We start from the raw sequence: 24,946 nt of genomic DNA, 5'->3' as shown, positions 1-24,946 counted from the left end.
TTTTAGAGACAGAGAGAGTCAGAGAGAGGGATAGACAGACAGGAACGGAGAGACGAGAAGCATCAATCATTAGTTTTTCATTGCGCGTTGCGACTTCTTAGTTGTTCATTGATTGCTTTCTCATATGTGCCTTGACCGCGAGCCTTCAGCAGACTGAGTAACCCCTTGCTGGAGCCAGTGACCCTGGGTCCAAGCTGGTGGGCTTTTTGCTGAAGCCAGATGAGCCCGCACTCAAGCTGGCGACCTCGGGGTCTCGAACCTGGGTCCTTCCACGTCCCAGTCCAATGCTCTATCCACTGCGCCACCACCTGGTCAGGCTCTATCAGTTTTAATTGACTGGAAATTGATTTGAATTCCCACTATCACACTATCAACTTTTTGAGTACCAGAACTATACTGAATTTGGATCTTTAATAGTTCCAAACCAGTGACTTATACATAGTGGTTCTTCAATAACTATTAGGTTGAAGCCCTGGCCATACAGCTCAGTTGGTTGGAGCATCATCCCGAAGCACAGAGGTTGCTTGTTCAATACCTGGTCAGGGCACATATATGAACAGCTCAAGGTTCTGTCGCTCTCTCTCTCCCTGCCTCTCTCTCTAAAAATAATAATAATAGCCTGACCTGTGGTTTTGCAGTGGATAAAGCATCGACCTGGAATGCTGAGATCGCCAGTTTAAAACCCTGCACTTGTCGGGTCAAGGCACATATGGGAGTTGATGCTTTCTGCTCCTTCCCTCTCTCACTCTCTATCTCTTCTCTAAAATGAATAAATAAATTTAAAAAAATAAACAAAAAATAATAATAATGAGTATAATATAATGTATAATACATTTATTAGGTTGAATGATCCTGACAGTTTAGTTTATGTGTGTGTGAACAAGTCCTGCCGGGGGTGAGGACGACGGAGACGCAAAGACCCGACTCTGGGGACCAGGATCAGTGACGCAGAACCACTTTATTCAGGAAGTAAGCTAGCTTATACACATGGGTTCAGCCTATAGGGTGTTACAACGTGTCCTTCATAGCTAATGGCTGAAAAGATCAGGGAGCTGCGTGGTTGGCGCTAAGTCACTTCCTTATAGTGGGTGAGCTTCCTTCCTGGGTGTGCCCAGGAGGCTTCTGGGAGCCGGAGTATTCTCACAGCATTGCATCAGCCACAGCTGCTAGGAATGTGCTCTGCACTCCACCCAATGTGAGCATGTTCCCCTCTTCATCCGCTTTCTTCTAACATGGAAATGTACTGCCCTGGTGTGTGTTGGTTACTGGGCTGTATGGACACATGAGCTAGACTATGCTGAAAATTTATATACCAGTTTTGTTTTTTGTTGCTTTCCCTTTTAGCCAAACTTATCATCATTTACTTCATGTTTTTATTACCATAACTATAAAATTGGGTATAAAACTACCCAGAAAAAAATATTTCTTCTTGATATGCTCCCTGCTTGCTTATTCCCTTCCATAGGGCGAAGTGAGAACAAATGGTGAGGTAGGCAGTAGAGGGGCCCAGTGCCTTTCTTCCCCTTGCTGATACTAATGGGAGGACTGTTAGTATTCCTGGGTTCTTCCCTCGCTGATACTAATGGGAGGACTGTTAGTATTCCTGGGTTCTTCCCCTCGCTGATACTAATGGGAGGACTATTAGTATTCCTGGGTTCTTCCCTCACTGATACTAATGGGAGGACTGTTAGTATTCCTGGGTTCTTCCCCTCGCTGATACTAATGGGAGGACTATTAGTATTCCTGGGTTCTTCCCTCACTGATACTAATGGGAGGACTGTTAGTATTCCTGGGTTCTTCCCCTCACTAATACTAATGGGAGGACTATTAGTATTCCTGGGTTCTTCCCTCACTGATACTAATGGGAGGACTATTAGTATTCCTGGGTTCTTCCCTTGCTGATACTAATGGGAGGACTATTAGTATTCCTGGGTTCTTCCCCTCACTGATACTAATGGGAGGACTATTAGTATTCCTGGGTTCTTCCCTCACTGATACTAATGGGAGGACTGTTAGTATTCCTGGGTTCTTCCCCTCGCTGATACTAATGGGAGGACTGTTAGTATTCCTGGGTTCTTCCCTCGCTGATACTAATGGGAGGACTGTTAGTATTCCTGGGTTCTTCCCCTCACTAATACTAATGGGAGGACTATTAGTATTCCTGGGTTCTTCCCTCACTGATACTAATGGGAGGACTGTTAGTATTCCTGGGTTCTTCCCCTCACTGATACTAATGGGAGGACTATTAGTATTCCTGGGTTCTTCCCTCACTGATACTAATGGGAGGACTGTTAGTATTCCTGGGTTCTTCCCCTCGCTGATACTAATGGGAGGACTGTTAGTATTCCTGGGTTCTTCCCTCGCTGATACTAATGGGAGGACTGTTAGTGTTCCTGGGTTCTTCCGTCACTGATACTAATGGGAGGACTATTAGTGTTCCTGGGTTCTTCCCTCACTGATACTAATGGGAGGACTGTTAGTGTTCCTGGGTTCTCGGAACCTGTAAGTGATAGGGGAGCATGGAGGGGGGTTTGCTTGCCTGGCTAGGAAGTTTTGCTCTCTACTAATGAGCTAATTGCCTTTTAATCGTACCTACCTTTTGTAAATTCTTAGAAAGGAATGCAAGGGCTGACCCACACTCATTCTTCTCACCTAGACCCATCTTGTACCTGCAGTTTGTATCCATCTACTTATTCCCTGACTCTTTAACTGTTTCTCTGAACAGAAAACCTAGGCCATGGAAATTTCAAGTACATGTCAGCAGTGTGCTGGCTCTTTGGGCGTTACCTGTATGACACTCTGCAGTATCCTATCGGACTGATAGCCTCCTCATGGGGTGGGACACCCATTGAAGCCTGGTCGTCTGGAAGGTCACTGAAAGCCTGTGGGGTCCCTAAGCAAAGGTAAGAAATCATCCTTCAGTCTTGGAAAGAACCTACCAGGAGATTATATAAGGGAAAGGATCATGGTTTCCTTTGGGAAGTCAGGTATGTGTTGAATGTCCAGTATGTGTTAACTTATTCCATGCACAGGTAAGGTATTATTTTTACTGTCATCACAACCACAGTCATCTGAGATTATGACAGAAAGCAATTATGATTCTTTTTCTTAATTATTATTATTTCTTAGTATTTTTTATTATATTATTATATTTTTTTATTATATTAATTATTATATTATTAGTATTTTTCTGAAGTGAGAAGCGGGGGGCCTGACCAGGCAGTAGCGCAGTGGATAGAGCATTGGACTGGGCTGTGAAGGACTCAGGGTCAAGACCCTGAGGTCGCCAGCTTGAGTGCGGGCTCATCTGGTTTGAGCAAGGCTCACCAGCTTGAAGCCCAAGGTCACTGGCTCGAGCAAGGGGTCACTCGGTCTGCTGTAGCCCCCCGGTCAAGGCACATATGAGAAATCAAGCAATGAACAACTAAGGAGCCGCAACAAAAAATTGATTTTTCTCATCTCTCTCCCTTCCTGTCTGTCCCTATCTGTCCCTCTCTCTGATTCTCTCTGCCTCTGCCACAAAAAAAAACCCCTAAAACAGAGGGAGGCAGAGAGACAGACCCCTGCATGTGCCTGACCAGGATCCACCAGGCATGCCCGCCAGGGGGCGATGCTCTGCCCATCTGGGCCGTTGCTCCGTTGCAACCTGGAGCCATTCTAGCGCCTGAGGCGGAGGCCATGGAGCCATCCTTAGAGCCCAGGCCAGCTTTACTCCAGTGGAGCCTTGGGTGCGAGAGGGGAAGAGAGACCGAGAGAAAGGTGAGGGGAAAGGATGGAGAAGTAGATGGGCGCTTCTCCTATGTGCCCTGGCTGGGAATTGAACCAGGGACTTCCACATGCCAGGCCAATGCTCTACTGCTGAGCCAACTGGCCAGGGCCTCTTTTTCTTAACTATAGCTAATAGGTACTGAAAACTATGCTCAAATTGTTATAGTTTATATATATAGTAACACATTTAATACAACAGCCTCTTGAAATGTAGATACTATTAACATATATATTGTGGATAAAGATACTAAGTCTGAAAGGGCTTTAGTAACTTGCTCATGAACAAAATAACCAAATGTCAAAGTCTGGCTTCAGTGTCTGTGCTCCTAACCACTGTGCTATATTGCCTATCAGAATAAACAGTGTAACTGGAAGAACAAATATAAATGTAATCAAAGAAATGTATACTGATTATGAAAGCATACTTAGGAAAAGCTGGATCAGGAAGATCACTTGGTGACGGGGGTGGGGGGTTGGAGAATGGGCTAGTTAATAAAATCTTGATACTCATACTAAACTAGAGATTAACAATACATGAACTGCTTTTACAGACATTGTCTCATCAATTCTGGAAAGGCCTCTAGAAAGAGGGTGGACTTGAGCTCTTGGTATAGCTTTGGTAAAGGCATACCTATCAGGGAGTAAAGACATTCAGTTTTGGAGCAGAAAGAATTACCTGTGGTAAAGTAAAAGGAATCTGAAGCCAGGCTTCCCAGTGCTCTGAGGACATGGAAGGGGCAATCCCAAGGGTGTGGGGAAGTGGGCATTCTCATATGCAGCTGCTGCAAGTGTAAATTCATTCAGTTATTTCACAGAGAAATTTAGGAACATGTTGAAAGCCTTAAAAAAATGTGCCTTTTGACCCAGTAACTTTATTTCTGGGAAATTACCTTAAGCAAATACTTATGTCTGGATGCAATGATTAAACTATAAGAAAGAATTATGGCATCATGTACAAAAGCAAAAAGCTTAAAACAATCTAAGTGTCTTATTTACTGAGTACTAGTTAAATAAATGTATTGCATGTGTGTGAGACTCATAATATACCATTTCTTCTCTCTGTTTTTAATGACCTTATCTGATTACTCGAATGAAACTCAAAAAAAACTGTTTGACACACTTATCCTGGGAGAAACCTGGAGGTGAAATTCAGAGACTGTTCACATGTTTACACATCAAACAGAGTGGTTCATTTTAATTCTGTGTTGCTTTCATCAGAAGTGAAAGCCCAGTTCTCTCATGACACTTGTGCATCTTACTGATTTCAGGTTTATTCCATCTGATTCTGTAACTGGTCCCAGTGAATACTCTGTTCTCTGGAATGCCATGATCCATCCACTACATAATATGACTCTGAAAGGTGTGATATGGTACCAGGGTGAGTGTTCAGTTTGCTATTTCTCCATTGTATCAGTTAGTTTTGCTGCATACCAAACCATCCTAGAATTTAGTGACTTAGAACAAAAATAATTTTATTTAGCTCACTATTCTATGGGCTAGCAGGGTAGTTTTTCTGTCTGGGCTGCTGGGATCTTTTATGTGTCTTTGGCCACCTGACAGGTAGTCTGATGGCTGGGTGACTTGGAATGGCCTGTCCCTCGTGTGAGTTGATTGGGTACTGTCTGCTGGGCCGTGTGGTTCTCATATGATCTCCCATCCTTCAGAAAGCTAGCTCAGATTTATTTATTGTTTACATAGCAGTCTCAAAATATCAAAAATATCAAAAGAGAACAAACCCTCAAATTGAGCACTTTTAAAGTCTCTCCTTGCATCATATTTACTGGTGCCCTGTTGACCTGAGCAAGTCACAAGGCCAGTCCAGAGAGACTGCAGGAAGGCCCACTTCCTAAGGGCATGGATAGAGGTTGGGGAGTAATTGTGTGGCCATTTTTGCATCTACCCCAAACTGCTCTCACAACTTGGACTGTTTTTAGGGGAGGCCAATGTAAATTTTAACAGGGACCTGTACAATTGCACATTCCCTGCACTCATTGAAGACTGGCGCCAAACCTTCCACCGTGGCTCTCAGGGGCAGACAGATCGTCTCTTTCCATTTGGATTTGTTCAGGTGCGTGTTGAGGGAGGAGGGTTTATAGGCCTTGCTGTGGGGATGTGTGGTTGAAATTTCTTTTCTGGAATCCATATTTCTTTTTTCAACCTCATGGCCACTGGTCAATACACTTACATGTGTATTATAATTAATGTATGACTTAATTCATCTCTGTTCACTGATTTGACCATTAAATCTTTTTTTAAAAAGTTAATAAGTAACTAATATTTCTTCCTATTAAAAATCATTACATGACCTGACCAGGTGGTGGCGCAGTGGATGGAGCGTCAGACTGTGATGCTGAGGACCCAGGTTCAAGACCCCGAGGTTGCCAGCTTGAGCGTGAGCTCATCTGGTTTGAGCAAAAGCTCACTAGCTTGGACCTAAAGTTGCTGGCTTGAGCAAGGGGTTACTCTGTCTACTGAAGGCCCACGGTCAAGGCACATATGAGAAAGCAATCAATGAACAACTAAGGTGTTGCAATGCGCAACAACAACAACAAAAAAATCATTACTTGTTTGTTAAAGAAATACTAAAAACATTTATAATTCCACAGTTCAGAAATAAGCAGACTTTTTTACTCATCATTTTAAAAATAGGATCCATACTATAATACTGTACTATATCTTGCTTTTTCTTTCTCATAATGTCATATTGCAAATATTTTTTCTTGTCAATAAATGTTAATTTTGGTACAATTTATAATTATTACAGAGTATTCTAAAATATGGTTGCTTTATACTTTATTTTCCTAGTCCTCAATAGAAGGGCACTTAGGTGTCTTTAAACATTTTGCTTTTATAAACAGCATGTTTATATTTCTTGTAGCTAAATCCTTATATACAGGCTTAATTATTTCCATAAGATAAATTCCCAGAAATGAAATTGCTAGGTTAAATTGAATACTTTTAAGGCTTTAAACATGTTTACAAATTTCTCTGTAAAAATTTATGAATTTGTATAAATATATACCCTTAGCAACAATGTGTGATAATGTTCACTTCCTCACGCCCTCCCTAAGTTGGTGTTATCCCTGCCACTCCTAAGAATGAACCTTTTTTTTTCACTCCCAGTTCATTGCACATGCTCTTTGTCTGAAATAATCTTTCTCTCCCATACTTTTCTAGCTAACTTTTGATTATCCCAAAGGTCTCAGCCTGGATATTAGGAAGCCTTCTCTGACCATCCAAAGTCTGGGTTAGATACTCCCTTTCCCCAAATAGGTGATTTTGTAGCACTCACCACTTCCCTTTTTACTTACATGTGTATTATAAACATGACCATATTTTTGTGGATCACTTTTATATCCCCACTACCTAATTGGTTGACACTTACTAAATATGGCCTAACACAGGCCCTGGCCGGTTGGCTCAATGTTAGAGCGTTGGCCTGGTGTGCAGGAGTCCCAGGTTCGATTCCCAGCCAGGGCACACAGGAGAAGTGCCCATCTGCTTCTCCACCCCTCTCCCTCTCCTTCCTCTCTGTCTCTCTCTTCCCCTCCTGCAGCCGAGGCTCCATTGGAGCGGAGTTTGCCCTGGCGCTGAGGATGGCTCTGTGGCCTCTGCCTCAGGCGCTAGAATGACTCTGATTGTGGCAGAGCGATGCCCCAAGATGGGCAGAGCACCGCCCCCTGGGGGGCATGCTGGGTGGATCCTGGTTGGGCGCATGCGGGAGTCTGTCTGACTGCCTCCCCGTTTCCAACTTCAGAAAAATACAAAAAAAAAAAAAAAGTAAATATGGCCTAACACATGAATAAAAAAATACATAAAGAGAAAACATACTTTTAATTAGTGGTAACTAATCAAAAAGAGTCTCAGCCAAAATGGTCTCAGCCTGTCCTAAAGCAATAAACATATTTAACAAAATTCATAATTGCTTTGCCTCACTTGCTCATATGACCCCTCTAAGACCTAGACTTTTAGTAGCGTGGTAATTGTGACTTTGCTGGAACATAGGAAATTAAACAAGTAAGATGTTATAAAAGCAAGGCCCAATTCACAACATAAATGATGGACTGGGTTAGATATTTGAATTGGACAGAATACTTTCAGAGAGCTGCCTCTATATTTCCACAGATTCCTTCTTCTAGCCATCTGTCAACCTCCTCTACCTTGTCCTACTTCAGTATACTTTTTTGGATAAAGATTTTTATAGACACTCTGACGAGATCGGGCGCGTTCAGGGTGGTATGGCCGTAGACGCTTATTATAGACACTCTGTTCGTATAATTACTCTACAATCATTTTCTTTCTTACATATATTTTTACTTTGAAACATTATTCTGCTCATTATTATCAAAATAGCAATTCCTGTCACCAGCTCTGTGATACTGTTGGTGGAAACTACACTTGGATATTGAAGTACCGTGTCTCTTAGCCTGTGTAGACGATGATTTAAATGTGACTTCAGCCAATTCAAATCAAAAGTTTATGTTGAATGCTTATGATATGCTTTGAACTGTGTAAGGTGCTATAAACGGTGTGAACTGGAGAACCTCTGTCCTTGCACTTAGGCCTTACAGTTTAGTAGAATTCCCTTAGCGTTTGGGCTTTCACTTTACATCATGAACAAAAATAATGTCCATTACTTGTGGAAAACTGAGTCTATAAACATATACCTGCAAAGGAAAATCTCAAACATGGCTATATGATGGTCTAGACCAGTGGCAGTCAACCTGGTCCCTACCGCCCACTAGTGGGCATTCCAGCTTTCATGGTGGGCGGTAGCGGAGCAACCAAAGTATAAATAAAAAGATAGATTTAACTATAGTAAGTTGTTTTCTAAAGATTTATTCTGCCAAACTTAGTGAAAATCCGACATAAAGTACTTGGTAAGCAATTCTTATTATATGCTTTAACTTGCTTTATAAATTTTATAAAGTAAAGTTACTTCCCTACTTTATAAATCACCATTACTGTGGAACCGGTGGGCGGTTAGAACATTTTACCACTAAGAGAGATACAAAAGTGGGTGGTAGGTATAAAAAGGTTGACTACCCCCGGTCTAGATTCTAGAAGTTAGTCTGCCTGGATTCAAGTCCCAGTCCCAGCTCTGATACTTCTTTAGCTATGTGATTTTGAACAATATATCAAACTTCTTTGTTATTTTAAGTAATGAGTTGACCCGTGTAAAGCCTGACACATGCCAGATAATGTTAGTGTTTGTTTTTAGTAATGAGAGAACTCAAAATCTGGAGAGAGAGTTGGTCTGTAAGGAAAGATGATGAAGTGTTGAGTTTAGATGATGGCTGCAGTAACTGGAGCACGGTTAGAGATGAAGGACTCAAGGTCAGTGGATAGGCCAGGGCCAGACCCATGTGTCAGTTATTCATAGAGCGGGGACCTGAAGCAAGGGAGGGAGAGAGAACAATAGGCTAGTGACTAGAGACCCTCGGACTCTGCTTTCTTAAAAGGGGTTTGGAGAACAAGAACAGACTGCAAAATACAGTATATTGTTGTAAAGTCCTCTGAATGTTAATGCCTTTGTATTCTTTGGCTATTACATGCCTTTGTAAGCAGCAGTATTTTTATCAATCACCAAGTGAGAATGAACAGCAAGCATCCTGCTATATCTCAGATTAGTAAAGAGTTTGGTTGTGGAGTATGCTGGTGTCCCCATGTGGCCAGTATGTACTAGTGCAGTCAATGAAACGAGTGGAGAATTGCTGCAGGGATTCTCAGCAAAACTGCCATTTTGAGAAAACTTCCTTGACATGAGTGACTGTAGTTAGCATTTCTCCCTGTTGTGCTTCCAGCTGGACTTACCCTAGACCTTACTGTGATCCCCATCATGACACTGACTAATGGACATGGTTCCACTTTCAGTCTTCTGAGTGTCATGTGGAAAGAAGTTGGGTGACGCATGGATCTTTCTACCCCATTTTATTTTAGTGCACACGGTAGAGACGGGAAGGGAGAGAGATGAGAAGCATCAGCTCATAGTTGTGGCACTTTTAGTTGTTCATTGACTGCTTCTCATATGTGCCAGCTGAGCCAGTGACCCCTTGCTCAAGCCAGCAACCTTGGGCTCAAGCCAGCAACCTTTGGCTCAAGCCAGCGGCCCATGGAGTCATGTCTATAGTCCCATGCAAGCCAGCGACCTCGGGGTTTCGAACCTGGGTCCTCTGTCTCAGGTCGACGCTTTATCCACTGTGCCAGCACCTGGTCAGGCTGTATCCCATTTTCTAGTGTTATGAGATTCCATTGTGAAGCTTCAGCACCTTTTATCATTTCATAGATTAAAGTCAAGTTGCGTAAGATATAAGAGAATTGGAAATATCCCCTACATTCTATATTATACCTGTTAATGTAAGAAGCATACAAACCTGTAGAGAATTTTATAAGTTTATTTGAGCAAAACTGAAGACAATTGCGGGGAAGCAAAATCTCAACAGATCAAGATTTGTGTCATAGAATGGCAGTTTTGCAGTTTGTTTTATACATTAGAATCAAAAGAGGAGATTTAAGGGGAGTTACATGATTAAGGGAGTGGGAGAAAGAAAAGCAGGAAATTTCTGGGATTAGATAATGAGTAAAATAGAAAGATACATACTTCTTTTACCTTGGTGGGTACAGGATCGTTAATAATTAACATTAAGAGCACAGAGAGATGGTATTTGGGGAACAAAATAACAATAAGGGGTTCTGGCCTGACCAGGACGTGGCACAGTGGATAAAGCATCGGACTGGGACGCGGAGGACCTCGAGGTCACTGGCTTGAGCGCAGGCTTATCTGGTTTGAGCAAGGCTCACCAGCTTGAAGCCCAAGGTCTCTGGCTCAACCAAGGGGTCACTCGGTCTGCTGTAGCCCCCTAGTCAAGGCACGTATGAGAAAGCAATCAATGAACAACTAAGGTGCCGCAACAAAGAATTGATGCTTCTCATCTCTCTCCCTTCCTGTCTGTCTGTCCCTATCTGTCCCTCTCTCTCTGTCTTTGTCACAAAAAGAAAACAAACAAAACAATAAGGGGTTCTGTAGTCTCCTGCTCTGGTGCAGCACTTGTGCCCTGAGAGGTCTGGAAAAGGGAGAGTACTCCCAACATTTCAGATCTGTTATCTTATATGCAAAAAGAAAATAGGCTCACTTCAGGTAAAGATTAGCCTTTGTCAAGGAAGCTAGACCATCCACCACTACCTGCATTTAATTAGGAATTTTATGTTCAGACCATCCTGTGTGGTTACTTTCAGTCTGAATTCTTAGGTTCATAGGCCCCTCCATCCTGGCCTCCCTAGGCTTGTCAGGTTTAGTATGTGACCCTTTTATGACTACGGACCCTTCATTCCATATCCTTTCTGCTACTGTTGTAGCCCTCCAGGATTTTGCTGATGATTTTCTGGTCATTCTGTAACAACTCAAGGAGCAGGATAATGTCCTCTATTCAAAGCTTCATTTGGCTACATTTGTAGGGATGATCTCAGGAATTTCCTAAACTATGTGAGGAACAAGACTAGGAGGAATAATCTAGTACTAATGCAGGTCCTCTGATGGGGACAGACATTTTATAGTGGAATCCAAAGACAATATGGTTGCTAACCCAGATTGTTTGCCAGTATGTGGTTTGACCTACTGTTAGATCAGGATTTGTGAAGAGAGTAATAGTTTGATGCCTCTCATTGGCTGAAACTAGGGTTAAGAATAAGGTGCTGCCTGACCAGGCTGTGGCACAGTGGATAGAGTGTCGGACTGGGATGCGGAGGACCCAGGTTCAAGACTCCGAGGTTGCCAGCTTGAGTGTGGGATCATCTGGTTTGAGCCAAAGCTCACCAGCTTGGACCCAAGGTTGCTGGCTTGAGCAAGGGGTTACTCAGTTTGCTGAAGGGCCATGGTCAAGGCACGTGTGAGAAAGCAGTCAATGAACAACTAAGGTGTGGCAACAAAAAACTGATGATTGATGCTTCTCATCTCTCTCTGTTCCTGTCTGTCTATCCCTATCTATCCCAATCTCTGACTCTCTGTCTCTGTTAAAAAAAAAAAAAAAGCATAAGGTGCTATCTAAAGCAGAGAACAGAATGATACAAACATCAAAGAAGTAGGAAGGAAGAAATAGTGTTGTAAAGTACCGTACCTTAATCCATGGGTTACATAGAGACACCAAGTCCAAATGAATTTTTGAGGAGATTTATTGATTAAGCCGGCTGCATATACGTACACAGGGTATAGCTGTGTCCCAAATTGTGCAGTGTTGAATATAGCTCTGAGGCTGGTTATATAAAGGAGGGGGAGCATGACACAGTCATTAACAAGCTTATTAACATTTGTCTAGAAGATCTATAAAAAACATTCAAACTTTCAAGGTAACACAATAGTGATGTTGTTTTACATATCAAAGACATTCACAAATCTTTTAGTGTCTATCTCCCCTCCTTTGCCTAGAGCAGGGGTCTCAAACTCGCGGCTGTGCGGCCCGCCCACCAATTTTGTGCGTCCCGCAGACTAATCAAACTTCGTGGATTAATCTGCGGGCCAGTCTGCGGATCGCACAAAATTGGTGGGCGGGCCGTGAGTTTGAGACCCCTGGCCTAGAGTATATGTTACTCTCAGGATTCCAGGAAGGGAGGGAGAGTTAAAATCAGTGCAGGGTATGTAAATATTGTTTCTTATTGAAAGGGAAAGGAAGTTCTTCAGATAATCTTTATTCTATAGTTAAACTAAATGACCCAATCATCCTTGCAAGCCAGAAAGCTTCTGCATTCTTCTCCCTCCATTCTCTAAAGAAAGGACGGGCAAGAAGCCTGACTTTTCCTCCTAAAATATTAATATTAAGTTTTGCAATTTTTTGGTACCTTACCACAATAGTGGGACCACGTGCATCATAGTAATATTAAAGAACTTTTTGGGAGCCTCTGTCCTTTGCAGGACTAGAGTCTATCAACTTTTAATCTAAATAGAAGCAAATCCTATGTAATCAGCATGTATATATTTAGAACCTGACTATCCCTGAATTATGCCAAGTCACCATCATCTCTTCCTTGAATATTGCTCCTTATTGGTCTTCCTGCTTCTACCTTTTCTGCCCTGTTAGGATGTTCTCAATATATCAGTTAAAGTGATCCTTTGAAATGTATGTCATACCAGAAGTCTCCATTGAGTCCTTCATATGACTGAGGTCAACCAACCATACATGATCTGCTCCTACTTCCATTACCTTCTGATTGGATTTCCTTATTTTCTTTGCCTCGCTTATGCCACTTTAGCCATACTGGCTGCCTTACTGCCTTTAATCACACTAAGTATACTCCCACCCCAGGGTCAACCATTTTCCTTTTTCTGCCTAGACAGTATGTAATTCCCCAGTATATTAGTTTTCCATTGCTGCGTAACAAATTATTGCACACTTAGCAGCTTAAAACAAGGCCACACACACTTACTATCTCACAGTTTCCATGGGTGAGGTGTCTGGATATGCGTAGCTTAGCTGAGTCCTTTGTTCAGGGCTGCAGTGAAGGTGTTGAATGGAACTGGGGTCTCATCTCAGACCTAGAGTTTTCTTCCAAGCTCATGTGGCAGAATTTATTTCCTTGAAGAATTCTGGAAATGAATTAGCTGTAGAAGACATGGCAGCTAATGTCTTGAAGGTCAGTAGGAGAGAATCTCTGACTCCTAGGCCCTCTAGCCTGACTGGGTTGGCTTAGCCACAATACTCTTCCTTTTGATTATCTGAAGTCAACTGATAAGGGACCTTACTTATATTTGCAAAATCCTGAGCAGATTATTCAGATGTTACAAACTCTGCCTGATGGATACCCTTTCTCTTGTGCCCCTGTATTTAATTCGATGCCTGGTCCTGTTTGTCTTTTAGATTGCCTTATTTCTAACAATCCCATGGCCACTACTACCCTTCTTGGCTAGGCTTTTCTCTTTTGGGTCTAGAATATTACAGTAGCTTCTGAACTAATCAATCTCTCTGCTTTGTTTTTCTTCACAGATCATTTGTATGATCACTAGATTAATCTTTTGAAATAGTCTTTTTATCATATTATTTCAGTGGCTCTTTAATTATTAAATTGTGAAATTCACATAACCATTTGAAAGTGTTCAGTTCAGGGACATTTAGTATATGCACAGTGTTCTGCAACCATCATCTCTACAGTGGTTCCCTGTTGTTTATAGAATAAAATATAAACTCTATCCAAATACTTGCCTTACTGTCTTTCCAAACTTGTCTTCCCCACATACATTCTCCACTCCAATTGATTGCTCTCTCAACACTGCATTTATACTTCTACTTCTGTATCTGATAAGGTTTTCTAACATGTGACTTATGAGCATTCTTAACTATAGTGACTTCTCATATTTTCTGTGCTCATTCAGTTTTTTAAACTTATTTATTTATTTATTATTTTTTCTGAAGTGAGAAGTGGGGAGGCAGAGAGACAGACTTCCGCATGTTCTTGAAAGGCAGAAACTGGCCCTGGCCAGCTAGCTAAGCAGTAGATTATCATACCAGCGTGTGGAGGTCCTGGGTTTGATTTGCAGCCAGGGCACACAGGAGAAATGCTCATCTGCTTCTCCACCCTTTTCCCTTTCCTCTCTTCCTCTCTCTTCCCCTCCCACAGCCAAGGCTCCATTGGAGCAAAGTTGGCCCAGGTGCTGAGGATGGTTTCATGGCCTCCGCCTCAGGCACTAGAATGGTTCTGACCGCAACAGAGCAACACCCCAGATGGGGAGAGCATCGCCCCCTGGTGGGCATGCTGGGTGGATCCTGGTCAGGTGCATGCAGAAACTATGGGCCGAACCAAAAACATAAGGCTAGTATGTGTGTTCCAAAGGGAAGATTTATTTCATTTATTTATTTTTTAAATTTTATTTATTTATTTATTTATTTTTTACAGAGACAGTGAGTCAGAGAGAGGGATAGACAGGGACAGACAGACAGGAACGGAGAGAGATGAGAAGCATCAGTCATTAGTTTTTCGTTGCACATTGCAACACCTTAGTTGTTCATTGATTGCTTTCTCATATGTGCCTTGACCGTGGGCCTTCAGCAGACCGAGTAACCCCTTGCTGGAACTAGTGACCTTGGGTTCAAGCTGGTGGGCTTTTGCTCAAACCAGATGAGCCCGCACTCAAGCTGGCAACCTTGGGGTCTCGAACCTGGGTCCTCTGCATCCCAGTCCGACGCTCTATCCACTGTGCCACCACCTGGTCAGGCAAAAGGGAAAATTTATTTTAAAAACGCCTGGGTGCAGGTGGGCTGAGACCAGCAAAGGGTGTCAGCCCCAAGGGAGGGATGGGGCAGGAGTTATATAGATTCATCAAAGGGCCTTGGGCAAAGGCAGCCGCAAGATAATGTCTTGAGGCCTGACCTGTGGTGGCGCAGTGGATAAAGCTTCGACCTGGAATGCTGAGGTCGCCAGTTCAAAACCCTGGGCTTGCCTGGTCAAGGCACATATGGGAGTTGATGCTTCCTGCTCCTCCCCCCTCCACTCTCTTTCTTTCTCTCTCTCTCTCTCCTCTCTATAAAAATGAATAAATAAAATCTAAAAAAAAAAAAAAAAAAAAAAGATAATGTCTTGTTTGTGGTTGGGAGTGGTACCACAGTTCCTCAAAATTGTCTGCACCCTAATCCAATCCTCCCTTACCAGCATCCAGCTGCAAGGGAGGCCTGAGCTGGGTTACTGAGCAGGCAAGTCCTTCTTCCTGCTTCAGGCCTGCATTGTTCTTAAGAAAGGGCCCTGGCCAGCTGGCTCAGTGGTAGAGCGTCGGCCTGGCGTGCAGAAGTCCCGGGTTTGATTCCTGGCCAGGGCACACAGGAGAAGCGCCCATCTGCTTCTCCACCCCTCCCCCTCTCCTTCCTCTCTGTCTCTCTCTTCCTCTTTGTCTCTCTCTTCTCCTCCCGCAGCCGAGGCTCCATTGGAGCAATGATGGCCCGGGCGCTGGGGATAGCTCTTTGGCCTCTGCCCCAGGCATTAGAGTGGCTCTGGTCACAACAGAGCGACGCCCCAGAGGGGCAGAGAGTCGCCCCCTGGTGGGCATGCCAGGTGGATCCCGGTCGGGCGCATGCGGGAGTCTGTCTGACCGTCTCTCCCCGTTTCTAGCTTCAGAAAAAAAAAAAAAAGAAAGGTTGTGGCTGAGTAGCCATTTTATCTATCAATTCTGAGTTTATGGTTTCTTATAATAGTAAACTGTTCTAAATGTAGAGCACTTGCTGTTTGTGCTATGAATATAACATTTAATCCATTCTATTTTATAGACTTTTTTTATTTTTATTTATTTTTTTAGTGAGAGAGACAGAAAAAGGGAGAGATGAGAAGTATCAACTCAAAGTCGCGGCACTTTTTAGTTGTACATTGATTGCTTCTCATGTGTTCCTTGATCAGGGGGCTCTAGCTGAGCCTGTGACCCCTTGCTCAAGCGAGTGACCTTTGGGCTCAAGCTGGATGTGCCCATGCTCAAGACAGTGACCCCGGGGTTTGAACATGAGATCAGTGTCCCAGGTTGACACTTCATCCCTGTGCCACCAGTGGTCAGGCTTATTAACATTTCTTATGTGCAGGTCTGCCCCCCCTCCACAAAACTGTGAAGTACTTATACTAGTGAGCTACTGCTAGGCAAGAAACCACCTCAAAACTCCATGACTTAAAATAACACTTATTGCCTGACCTGTGGTGGCGCAGTGAATCAAGCGTCGACCTGGAATGCTGAGGTCGCCAGTTCAAAACCCTGGGCATGCCCGGTCAAGGCACATTTGGGAGTTGATGCTTCCTGCTCCTCCCCCCTTCTCTCTCTCTCTCTCTCTCTCTCTCTCTCTCTCTGCCTCTCTTTTCTAAAATGAATAAATAAATAAAAATTAAAAAAATTAAAAAAAAATAACACTTATTATTATAGCTCTCCTGTCTGGGTAGCTGGGGATTGATTGATCTTGACTGAGCTTTACTGGGTACTTTCATATTATCTGTGGGTCAGCTGAGCGGCTCTGCTCCAGACCAGACTTGGCTGAACTGAATTAGGTGAGGCAGCTCAGTTCCACAGCTGTCATCCTTCTCTCAAGAGTAGTGAGCTGGCCCAGGCATATTATGCTCATGGTGATAGCAGAAATGCAAGAGAGTGACTGGAATCATGCAAGGTCTCTTGAGGCCTATGCTAGAAATTGACACACACTATTACTTTTGTTTCATCCTCCCAAACTGGCCAAAGGAAACCACACAGCTGAGCTCAGAATTAAGTGGTGTCTCTTATTTTTTTTATTTTTTGTGACAGAGACAGAGAGAGAGACAGATAGGGACAGACAGCAAGGAAGGGAGAGAGATGAGAAGCATCAGTTCTTCATTGCAGCACCTTAGTTGTTCATTGATTGCTTTCTCATATGTGCCTTGACTAGGGGACTACAGCAGACCAAGTGACCCCTTGCTCAAGCCAGCGACCTTGGGCTCAAGCTGGTGAGCCTTGCTCAAACCAGATGAGCCTGCACTCAAGCCAGCGACCTCGGAGTTTTGAACCTGGGTCCTGTGTGACCAGTCTGACGCTCTATACACTGCACCACTGCCCAGTCACGCCTAAGTGGTGTCTCTTAATAGAAGAAACCATAAAGCCACATGACAAAAGGGTGTGGATATAGGAAGGTGTAAAGTATTGGGTGCAATTTGCCCACATGCTCAAGGGCAAATTTGTTTTTGCTTTCCTACATACAGTGCCTAGCCCTGTGTTGTATATAGATGTGTCCTTTGCCTATTGCTTTCCAACAAACTACCCCAAAACTTAAGTGTCTTAAAATATCAACCATTGTTTTTGTTCATGATTCCATATGTTGGCCAGGTAGTCTCAACTGGAATGGCTTTCTGCTCTGTGTGATATCAGTGGGCTTGCTCATGTGGCTGCAGTTTGAACTGAAGGATCTAGAATTCACACGACTGGCCCTTCTGTTGAGATTGCTGGGACATGAATGCCTATCTTCTTCAAGATACTCCACTTTCCAAGGCCCCCTTCTCTGTATCATTCCTCCAGCAGGCTGGCTGGACACTTTTTACCTGGTCATCTCAGGGTTCTAGGAGAGTGAAATCAGAAAGCAGGGGATCTTGAGGCAAAACCTTGGAAGCTGCACATCACTTCTGAGTATTGTTGGTCAGAGAACATCACAAATGTATCCTTGATTCCATGGGAGGAGACATAGACTCCACCACATGATGAGAGGGGTGGCAGAATTACTTTATTGCAGGTGGGATGAGAAGGATTCTGCTACAACAGTGAGCTCAGTAAATAGATACTTATTGAATGAACATTTGAACAAATGAGTGAAGCAGAACCAGGGTTTGCTTGTGAGAAAGACTCCAATATAAGATTGTGATGCAATAAAATCCTGATGCAGCCTGACCTGTGGTGGTGCAGTGGATAAAGCGTCGACCTGGAAATGCTGAGTCGCTGGTTCGAAACCCTGAGCTTGCCTGGTCAAGGCACATATGGGAGTTGATGCTTCCAGCTCCTCCCCCCGTCTCTCTCTTCTCTCTCTCTCTCTCCCTCCCTCCCTCTCTCTCTCCTCTCTAAAATGAATGAATGAATAAATAAATAAATAAAATCCTGATGCAACCGTATCTACTTTCTAGTTGTCTTCAGTTTTGTCTGGTGCAACCTCAGATGATGGATTTACCCAGATCCGCTGGCATCAAACAGCTGACTTTGGACATGTCCCCAACCTAAGGATGCCTAACACTTTCATGGCTGTAGCTATGGATCTCTGTGACAGGAACTCACCTTTTGGCAGGTATGGGTGCTTCTTGGGCTTTGTTTGAATAATAATATATGTTCCTTGCCTGTGGTCTTCACTGTTCGTTGTGATGGGGAGAGAGCAGATGGTCTAAGGATTGGACCTTAGAAGCATTATCTACAACCATTTACACTGGGGTGTGCTATAGAAATAAAAGAGAACCCTCAACATCTCAGTGCTTTGACACAACAGAAATTTATTTCTTGTTTACACTATGTACCCAAAGGTCAACAGAGAGTCTTTGCATCATAGTCATTCACAGATCCAGAGAGATAGAGGCACCGAGTTGATCTGCACTTCCAGTCACCTTAAAGTCCCACACTGGCAATTAACTTGGAAGTAACATCAGTTACTTCTGCCCACATAGCATTGGCCAAAGCAGTCATGTGGCCAAGCCCAGCTTCAGGGGAGAGCTGGTAAGGTGATTCTACCATGGACTCAGAGGAGGAGCAATGGAGTATTTGTGAGTGGCCCCTGACTACATGCTAGCTGTAGGACACGAGGGGGTTTCAATGCAACCCAATACACAGTATCTGGATTATAGTAGGAGCTTGAACCTAATATTTACTTAGTTTGGAATGAATGAATATTTACTGAATGAACAAATAAAACCTAGAGGGGACCAAGTAATGAACAGCTGATTCAGGTGAAACACGGGATATGTTGGTTGGAACAGTCTTATGAGTTAGCTCTCCTAGGTTAGTTCTAATACCCATTCTCCCTCCTCTCTTCCTCCTTCTCTCCCCCCTCCCTTTGTTTCTTCCTTCCAAATCACCTATTATTTCAAGGTTTCCAACCCATAGAAGGCCTAGAGCACCATCTATGATTATCATTCACCTTTTCTCTTAAGCTGACTAGCCAGTGATCACTTGATTAGATTCAGTCAACTTTATTCTCACCTTCTTAAAGGGTGTTTTGTATATTATTATTATTTTTTAATATGGTTATTATTTAGCTTAAAGCCAAAATTCTCTTTTTGTTGCTTATCCTGTAGCATTCACCCTCGAGATAAACAGACTGTGGCCTACCGGCTGCACTTGGGGGCCCGTGCTGTGGCTTATGGTGAGAAGCTGATCTTTCAAGGACCACTGCCTGAGAAGATGGTACTCTTGGCTGACAAGGGGCTGCTCAACCTGACATATTCTCAGCAAATCCTGGTACAGAGGCAGGATGACAAGATATTTGAGGTGAGAATAGTGGTTCCTCATGTTTTGGGAGTCAGCATTTCCTTAACAGTGAGGCCCATCTCTTTAACATAACTATGAAGCAGGACTTGATTGGTGGGGGGCTGAGTTTGTCTCAGAGGGGCAAATAGACCCCTCTGTTAATTCATTTGCTTAGAGCAGCGATTTGCATTTTTCATCACATGATGCACATAAATTACTAAAATTCTGTGACACACCAAAAAATATTTTTGCCCATATGACCAAAAAAAAACCCCTCTAAAACCCAATAGGTATAATATTGATCCCGTCACACTGGACAGCTATTGTTGTATTGGCTGTTGTCATTTTATTTGACAATCTAAGGGAAAAGAGTTCAGTGCCCCTGACTAAAATAGGTATTGCACATTTAAAAAATTTTTGTGGCACACTGGTTGAAAATTGCTGGCTTACAAGCGATTTTGATAGGACAATCAAAGGAAGATAAAATGCGTCCATATTAAAATATTCCTTTTGTATTTTCCCTTCCAAAGCAACCATATTTGCTCTAGGCAGGGTCTGCAGGTTTTATTTGTAGGTTACTTTATATTCTAGAATATTTCACTCTTTTATCCTAAATTCTGATATTCTTTTGAGTTTTGTGTCTCCTTTAAGAGACTTAAGCTTTGGCGATTTATTTGTAGCTTAGTGTGAATTTATATAATGAAACTACTGTTTTTTTATATTCCACTGTGGAGCTGGGGCTATTGATTAAAGAGGTTCTTTTAAGGGTCTTCTATAGTTGAGGGTGGAGGAATTCCTAGATGAACCATTTACATGAGTGTCTGGAAATCAAGAAGCCATTAGTATGGGACTGGCCATTAGTGTGAAAAGGGGCACTGGAGAAGAAAAAACATTTAAAACAAAACTTGAATCATACAGGAGTTTATCTAAGGCAGCTTCTCCTCTGGAATCCTGACTACAGTTTTTACTTGCCTCAGGTGTTTGGTCAGCAGTTATGCCATTTAGCTTCTGGACACTGGGTTTTAGATGAATTCTAGCCTCCAAGAAGTTACTGCATTCTGTGTTCTCCATTTTAGTCAATTGCTGGCAGTCTGTCCATCAGCTGGACCCAGAATCACAGTTGCGATCAGGTCAGAACTTAACCTGGGGGTACTGGATCATTTATGTTCCCTTCCCTGGATTATTTTCTGACTTTAGAAGGGCTTATTATCCAATGTTTCTTTATTCCCCTTTTTCATTCCTCAACTCCTTGGGAATGCCGAAGGGGACCAGCAGCTGGACTGCTCTGCTCACTCAGATTCCTACTTTGCCATCTGTTGTGACATTGACAGCATGGATGTTGGTGGAACCTTCCCACATGCTCGACGTGATTGTGCTTCCTGATTTCCCTCAGTAATTTATGCTTTACTGATTTATTTATTTCATTGCATGAACACTTACTATCCACCTGTGGCTGTGTTGGCGAGACCCAGACTCAGGTGGCTCTGGTTACTGTAAGAAGTGGATTCTTGGCTAAAAGTAGCTCTATCTCTCCCTTATAGTCTGTCTGAAAGGGCAGTTTCTAACCTGCAGGAATATCCTTCTACCTGACCTGACCCTTCCTATTTATGACTCTCTTATTAGATCTCATGCTGTGGTGACCATCGGTGCAAGTGGCTTCCAGCTCCCATGAGCACTTTCTCCACGCAGACTCTGGCCCTGAATATCAGTTCTTGTTATGGTGCTTTAGTTGCTCTCCGCTATGCCTGGACCACATGGCCTTGTGAATATAAACAGTGTCCTCTATACCACCCCAGCAGTACCCTGCCAGCTCCTCCCTTCACTGCCGTCATTGCAAACCAGATGCCTGGATATCAAAACAGGGTTGCTAAATGACTTAGTTGCAGTATGATCATACTTTAAGACGTTAAGTGTGGATTCCTTAGATTTGGGTATTTAAGAGTTTAAATGACAACTGTTGCTTTTAAAGGAAATTAACAGAAAAACCTCATTAGACAGTTCCCAGCTATATTCTCAGATGAGCCAGGCTGGTAGACAGTGAAATGCCTGCCTTTTGTCTTATAGGTAGGCTGGTGTCTTTTTTGATCTCATGCCAAACTATAAGCAAATTAAACCTCAATGTCATTTACTTCCTCATATTTGGGAGTGAAGCATCTAGCTGGTCACATGGCCTTGAAAGTTGTTCCATTCCTAGATTCCACAATTCTAGTGTAAGGGGACTGCGTTAGATGTTTACTCTAATCCAGGGGTCCCCAAACTTTTTACACAGGGGGCCAGTTCACTGTCCCTCAGACCGTTGGAGGGCTGGACTAGAAAAAAAAAACAACTATGAACAAATCCCTATGCACACTGCACATATCTTAAAGTAAAAAAACCCAAAATGGAAACAAATACAATATTTAAAATAAAGAACAAGTAAATTTAAATCAACAAAATTGACCAGTATTTCAATGGGAACTATTCTCCTCTCACTGACCACCAATGAAAGAGGTGCCCCTTCCGGAAGTGTGGCAGGGGCCAGATAAATGGTCTGGGGGGGGGGGCGCGTGTGGCCCGTGGGCCGTAGTTTGGGGACCTCTGCTCTAATCCAAAAACAATTCTACTCTTTCATTTTAAATAATGATAATGTGAATGTTGAAAGCTAACAAAACCAACCCATGTGCAGGCATTTGGGGAGGCCCGAAGTGCCAGCTTAGGAGTGAATAGGAAAGGCAAGGTGGTGGTAAAGAAGTCACTCAGGTTGCCAGTGACAAGATGTCCAGGGGATCACAAGCTTAGAAAAATGTGATACTGGAGGTCACTGAGAGGCAAACAGGCCATTAGAGTTAAATATAAATATTAGGCTCTATAAAGGTAAGAGTTTTAACTATAAAAAGAATAACCCAGGTAGGAGAAAAAAAAAAGCTAAAAGTAAAGCTACATGATAAGCATTTAGAAAAATAATCCTTATGAGACAAATGTCAAAGAGGGCTTTTGTGTATACTATTAAAAATCATGGTTTTAGAAAAAAAAATCATGGTTTTTGGTTAAAACCAGCTAATGGCACTTGATAATTGTGTGTTGTCTATTAGAAGTTAGAAATAAAAGTATACAGTTATTCATTTCTTGACAGGGATAGTGTAAGAAATGCGTCATTAGATTATTTCATCACGTGAACATCACAGAGTGCACTTACACAAACCTAGATGGTATAATCTATGGCACCTGAGCTACAAGCCCATATAGCATGTTATCATATGTTGGGCAGATAAAATGTATTATGCTCACTTTGTTAAAGATAACACGAGGAGGCCGTAGCCCAGGTGATATTAATGTGTGTTGGGGTGGGCTAAAAGGCAGGCAGAATCCTTGTAGCCTGGGGCTTGGTTTTGGGATTAAGCCTTTCCTACCCTTTTTTGATGTGGGGTGGTACAATCCAATCATGCCTCAGAAAGTGACTTTGTATTAGAGACTTTCCTATTTTGTATATTGGATTAAGGGTTTGGATTTCTACACTATAAAATGGGGACGGAACGAGAGTTTACCCTCTTGGTTCCTGGGATGATTTAGAAGAGAGAGTAGAGCCAGCAGCGGAAGGAGGCCACGTGGAGGCCAGGAAAAGCAGCCAAGATGGTGGAGTGCTGAGTGAGATGCCAGTTTGTGGAGAGTTTGTATCTGGAATAAGGAAGATGGGGAACTGAGGAGAATAAGGCTGGTGAGCTAGAAACCTTTGATTCTAAGAAACTCAGATAAGTCAATGGCTTTGTGAGCACTGAATGTGATTGGGTTTTGGAGCCCAGTGTGTGTTTTTACTTGCCTGCCGGGTGCAAGCTAGGATTAAAGACTATGGCCCACCAGTTTGTGGCTCCGTTGTTTCTTTACCGACTGTCCGAATCCAATGCGAACCTGCATGGGCCAGAAGGCTGCTGTGATAGTGGCCCTGGCCTTGGCTCCTGGCTTTACATCATAACACAGTGTTATTTGTGTATCTAACTATATCTAAACATACAAGAGGTACAGTAAAAATATGATATAAAAGATAAAAAAATGGTCCATTTGTACCAGCGCACTTACCATGAGTGGAGCTTGCGGGATTGGAAGTTGCTCTGGGTGAATCAGTGAAGTAAATGGTGAGTTAATGTGAAGGCCTGGGATATTACTGTACAACTATAGGCTTTATAAACACTGTATACTTGGGTACTCTATAAATTCATATAAAAATATTGATATTTTTCTTTAATAATAAGTTAAAGCCCTGGCTGGTTTGCTCAGTGGTAGAGCATTGGCCTGGTGTATGGATGTCTGGGTTCAATTCCCACTCAGGGCACACAAAAGAAGTGACCATCTGCTTCTCTCCCCCTCCTATCCCCCTCTATCTCCTTCTTCCTCTCCCATAGCCAGTGGCTTGATTGGTTCGAGTGTTGGCCCCAGGCACTGAGGATAGCTTGATTGGGTTGAGTGCATCAGCCTCAGGCACTAAAAATAGCTATACTCCCATCCAAGTACTAACCAGGCCCGACCTTGCTTAGCTTCTGAGATCAGACAAGATCGTGCACGTTCAGGGTGGTATGGTCGTAGACTAAAAATAGCTATACTGATTCAAGCATCAGCCCTAGACAGGGGTTGCTGGTGAATCCCGGTCAGGGCACATGTGGGAATCTATCTCCCTTCATCTCATTTACAAAAAATAAATAAGTAAATAAATAAAACTCTGCTTTCTGTGACTTTTTTACTTTATAAATTAGAGATAGCTAAGAAGTTCAGGTTCCTTTCATCCCCATTAACCTCGTGCACACAGTATGCAAAATGAGGTGTAGGGAGTGGCTACATTAATAAAAATTCTTGTAAAACTTAATTTATTTTTAATGGTTGAATAATTTAAAACATTTTGTGGGAACTCAGCTTACTTCCCAAATGAAATTTATAAACTCTGTAGATCCGTGGTTTTTAATATTTTTACACTTGGGAACCAGTGAAAACAAAAAATTATTTTGGGGACCGCTAAGGCAGAAATTAACCTGAACGTAAGCAAATTCGACTGAGATCATTGGGTCTGCAATCTTTGTATGTCAGGGTGGTTAACTTACATGGGCCAGCACGAAATTTCTGTGGACTGGTCTGAGTACCAGTGGTTGAAAACCACTGCTCTAGATAATTTGGACACTAACAAAAGGTGTAAGCAGGCCTGACCTGTGGTGGCGCAGTGGATAAAGCGTCGACCTAGAAATGCTGAGGTCGCCGGTTCGAAACCCTGGGCTTGCCTGGTCAAGGCACATATGGGAG

General features: G+C 42.9%; 1 protein-coding gene across 2 annotated transcripts in view; it reads left to right on the top strand.

The window, feature by feature from the left end:
• The window catches only part of SIAE (sialic acid acetylesterase), a 53,656-nt gene extending 29,271 nt beyond the window's left edge, over positions 1-24,385 (top strand). Inside the window, exons 5-11 of one of the 2 annotated variants that reach the window (XM_066259598.1) lie at positions 2,726-2,903; positions 5,037-5,146; positions 5,703-5,836; positions 18,358-18,515; positions 19,513-19,705; positions 20,761-20,814; positions 21,308-24,385. In XM_066259598.1, the coding sequence (XP_066115695.1) occupies positions 2,726-2,903; positions 5,037-5,146; positions 5,703-5,836; positions 18,358-18,515; positions 19,513-19,705; positions 20,761-20,814; positions 21,308-21,559 (1,079 nt within the window). In that variant the 3' untranslated portion in view covers positions 21,560-24,385. The remainder of the gene's footprint in view (positions 1-2,725; positions 2,904-5,036; positions 5,147-5,702; positions 5,837-18,357; positions 18,516-19,512; positions 19,706-20,760; positions 20,815-21,307) is intronic. The other variant, XM_066259599.1, reaches the window with a different exon arrangement.
• The last annotated feature ends 561 nt before the right edge of the window (positions 24,386-24,946 follow it).

The sequence above is a fragment of the Saccopteryx bilineata genome, chromosome 2, assembly GCF_036850765.1.
Source record: "Saccopteryx bilineata isolate mSacBil1 chromosome 2, mSacBil1_pri_phased_curated, whole genome shotgun sequence".
Lineage (NCBI taxonomy): Eukaryota > Metazoa > Chordata > Mammalia > Chiroptera > Emballonuridae > Saccopteryx > Saccopteryx bilineata.
Note: the sequence above shows the minus strand (reverse complement) of the source record. Positions and strands in the feature narration are given on the sequence as shown.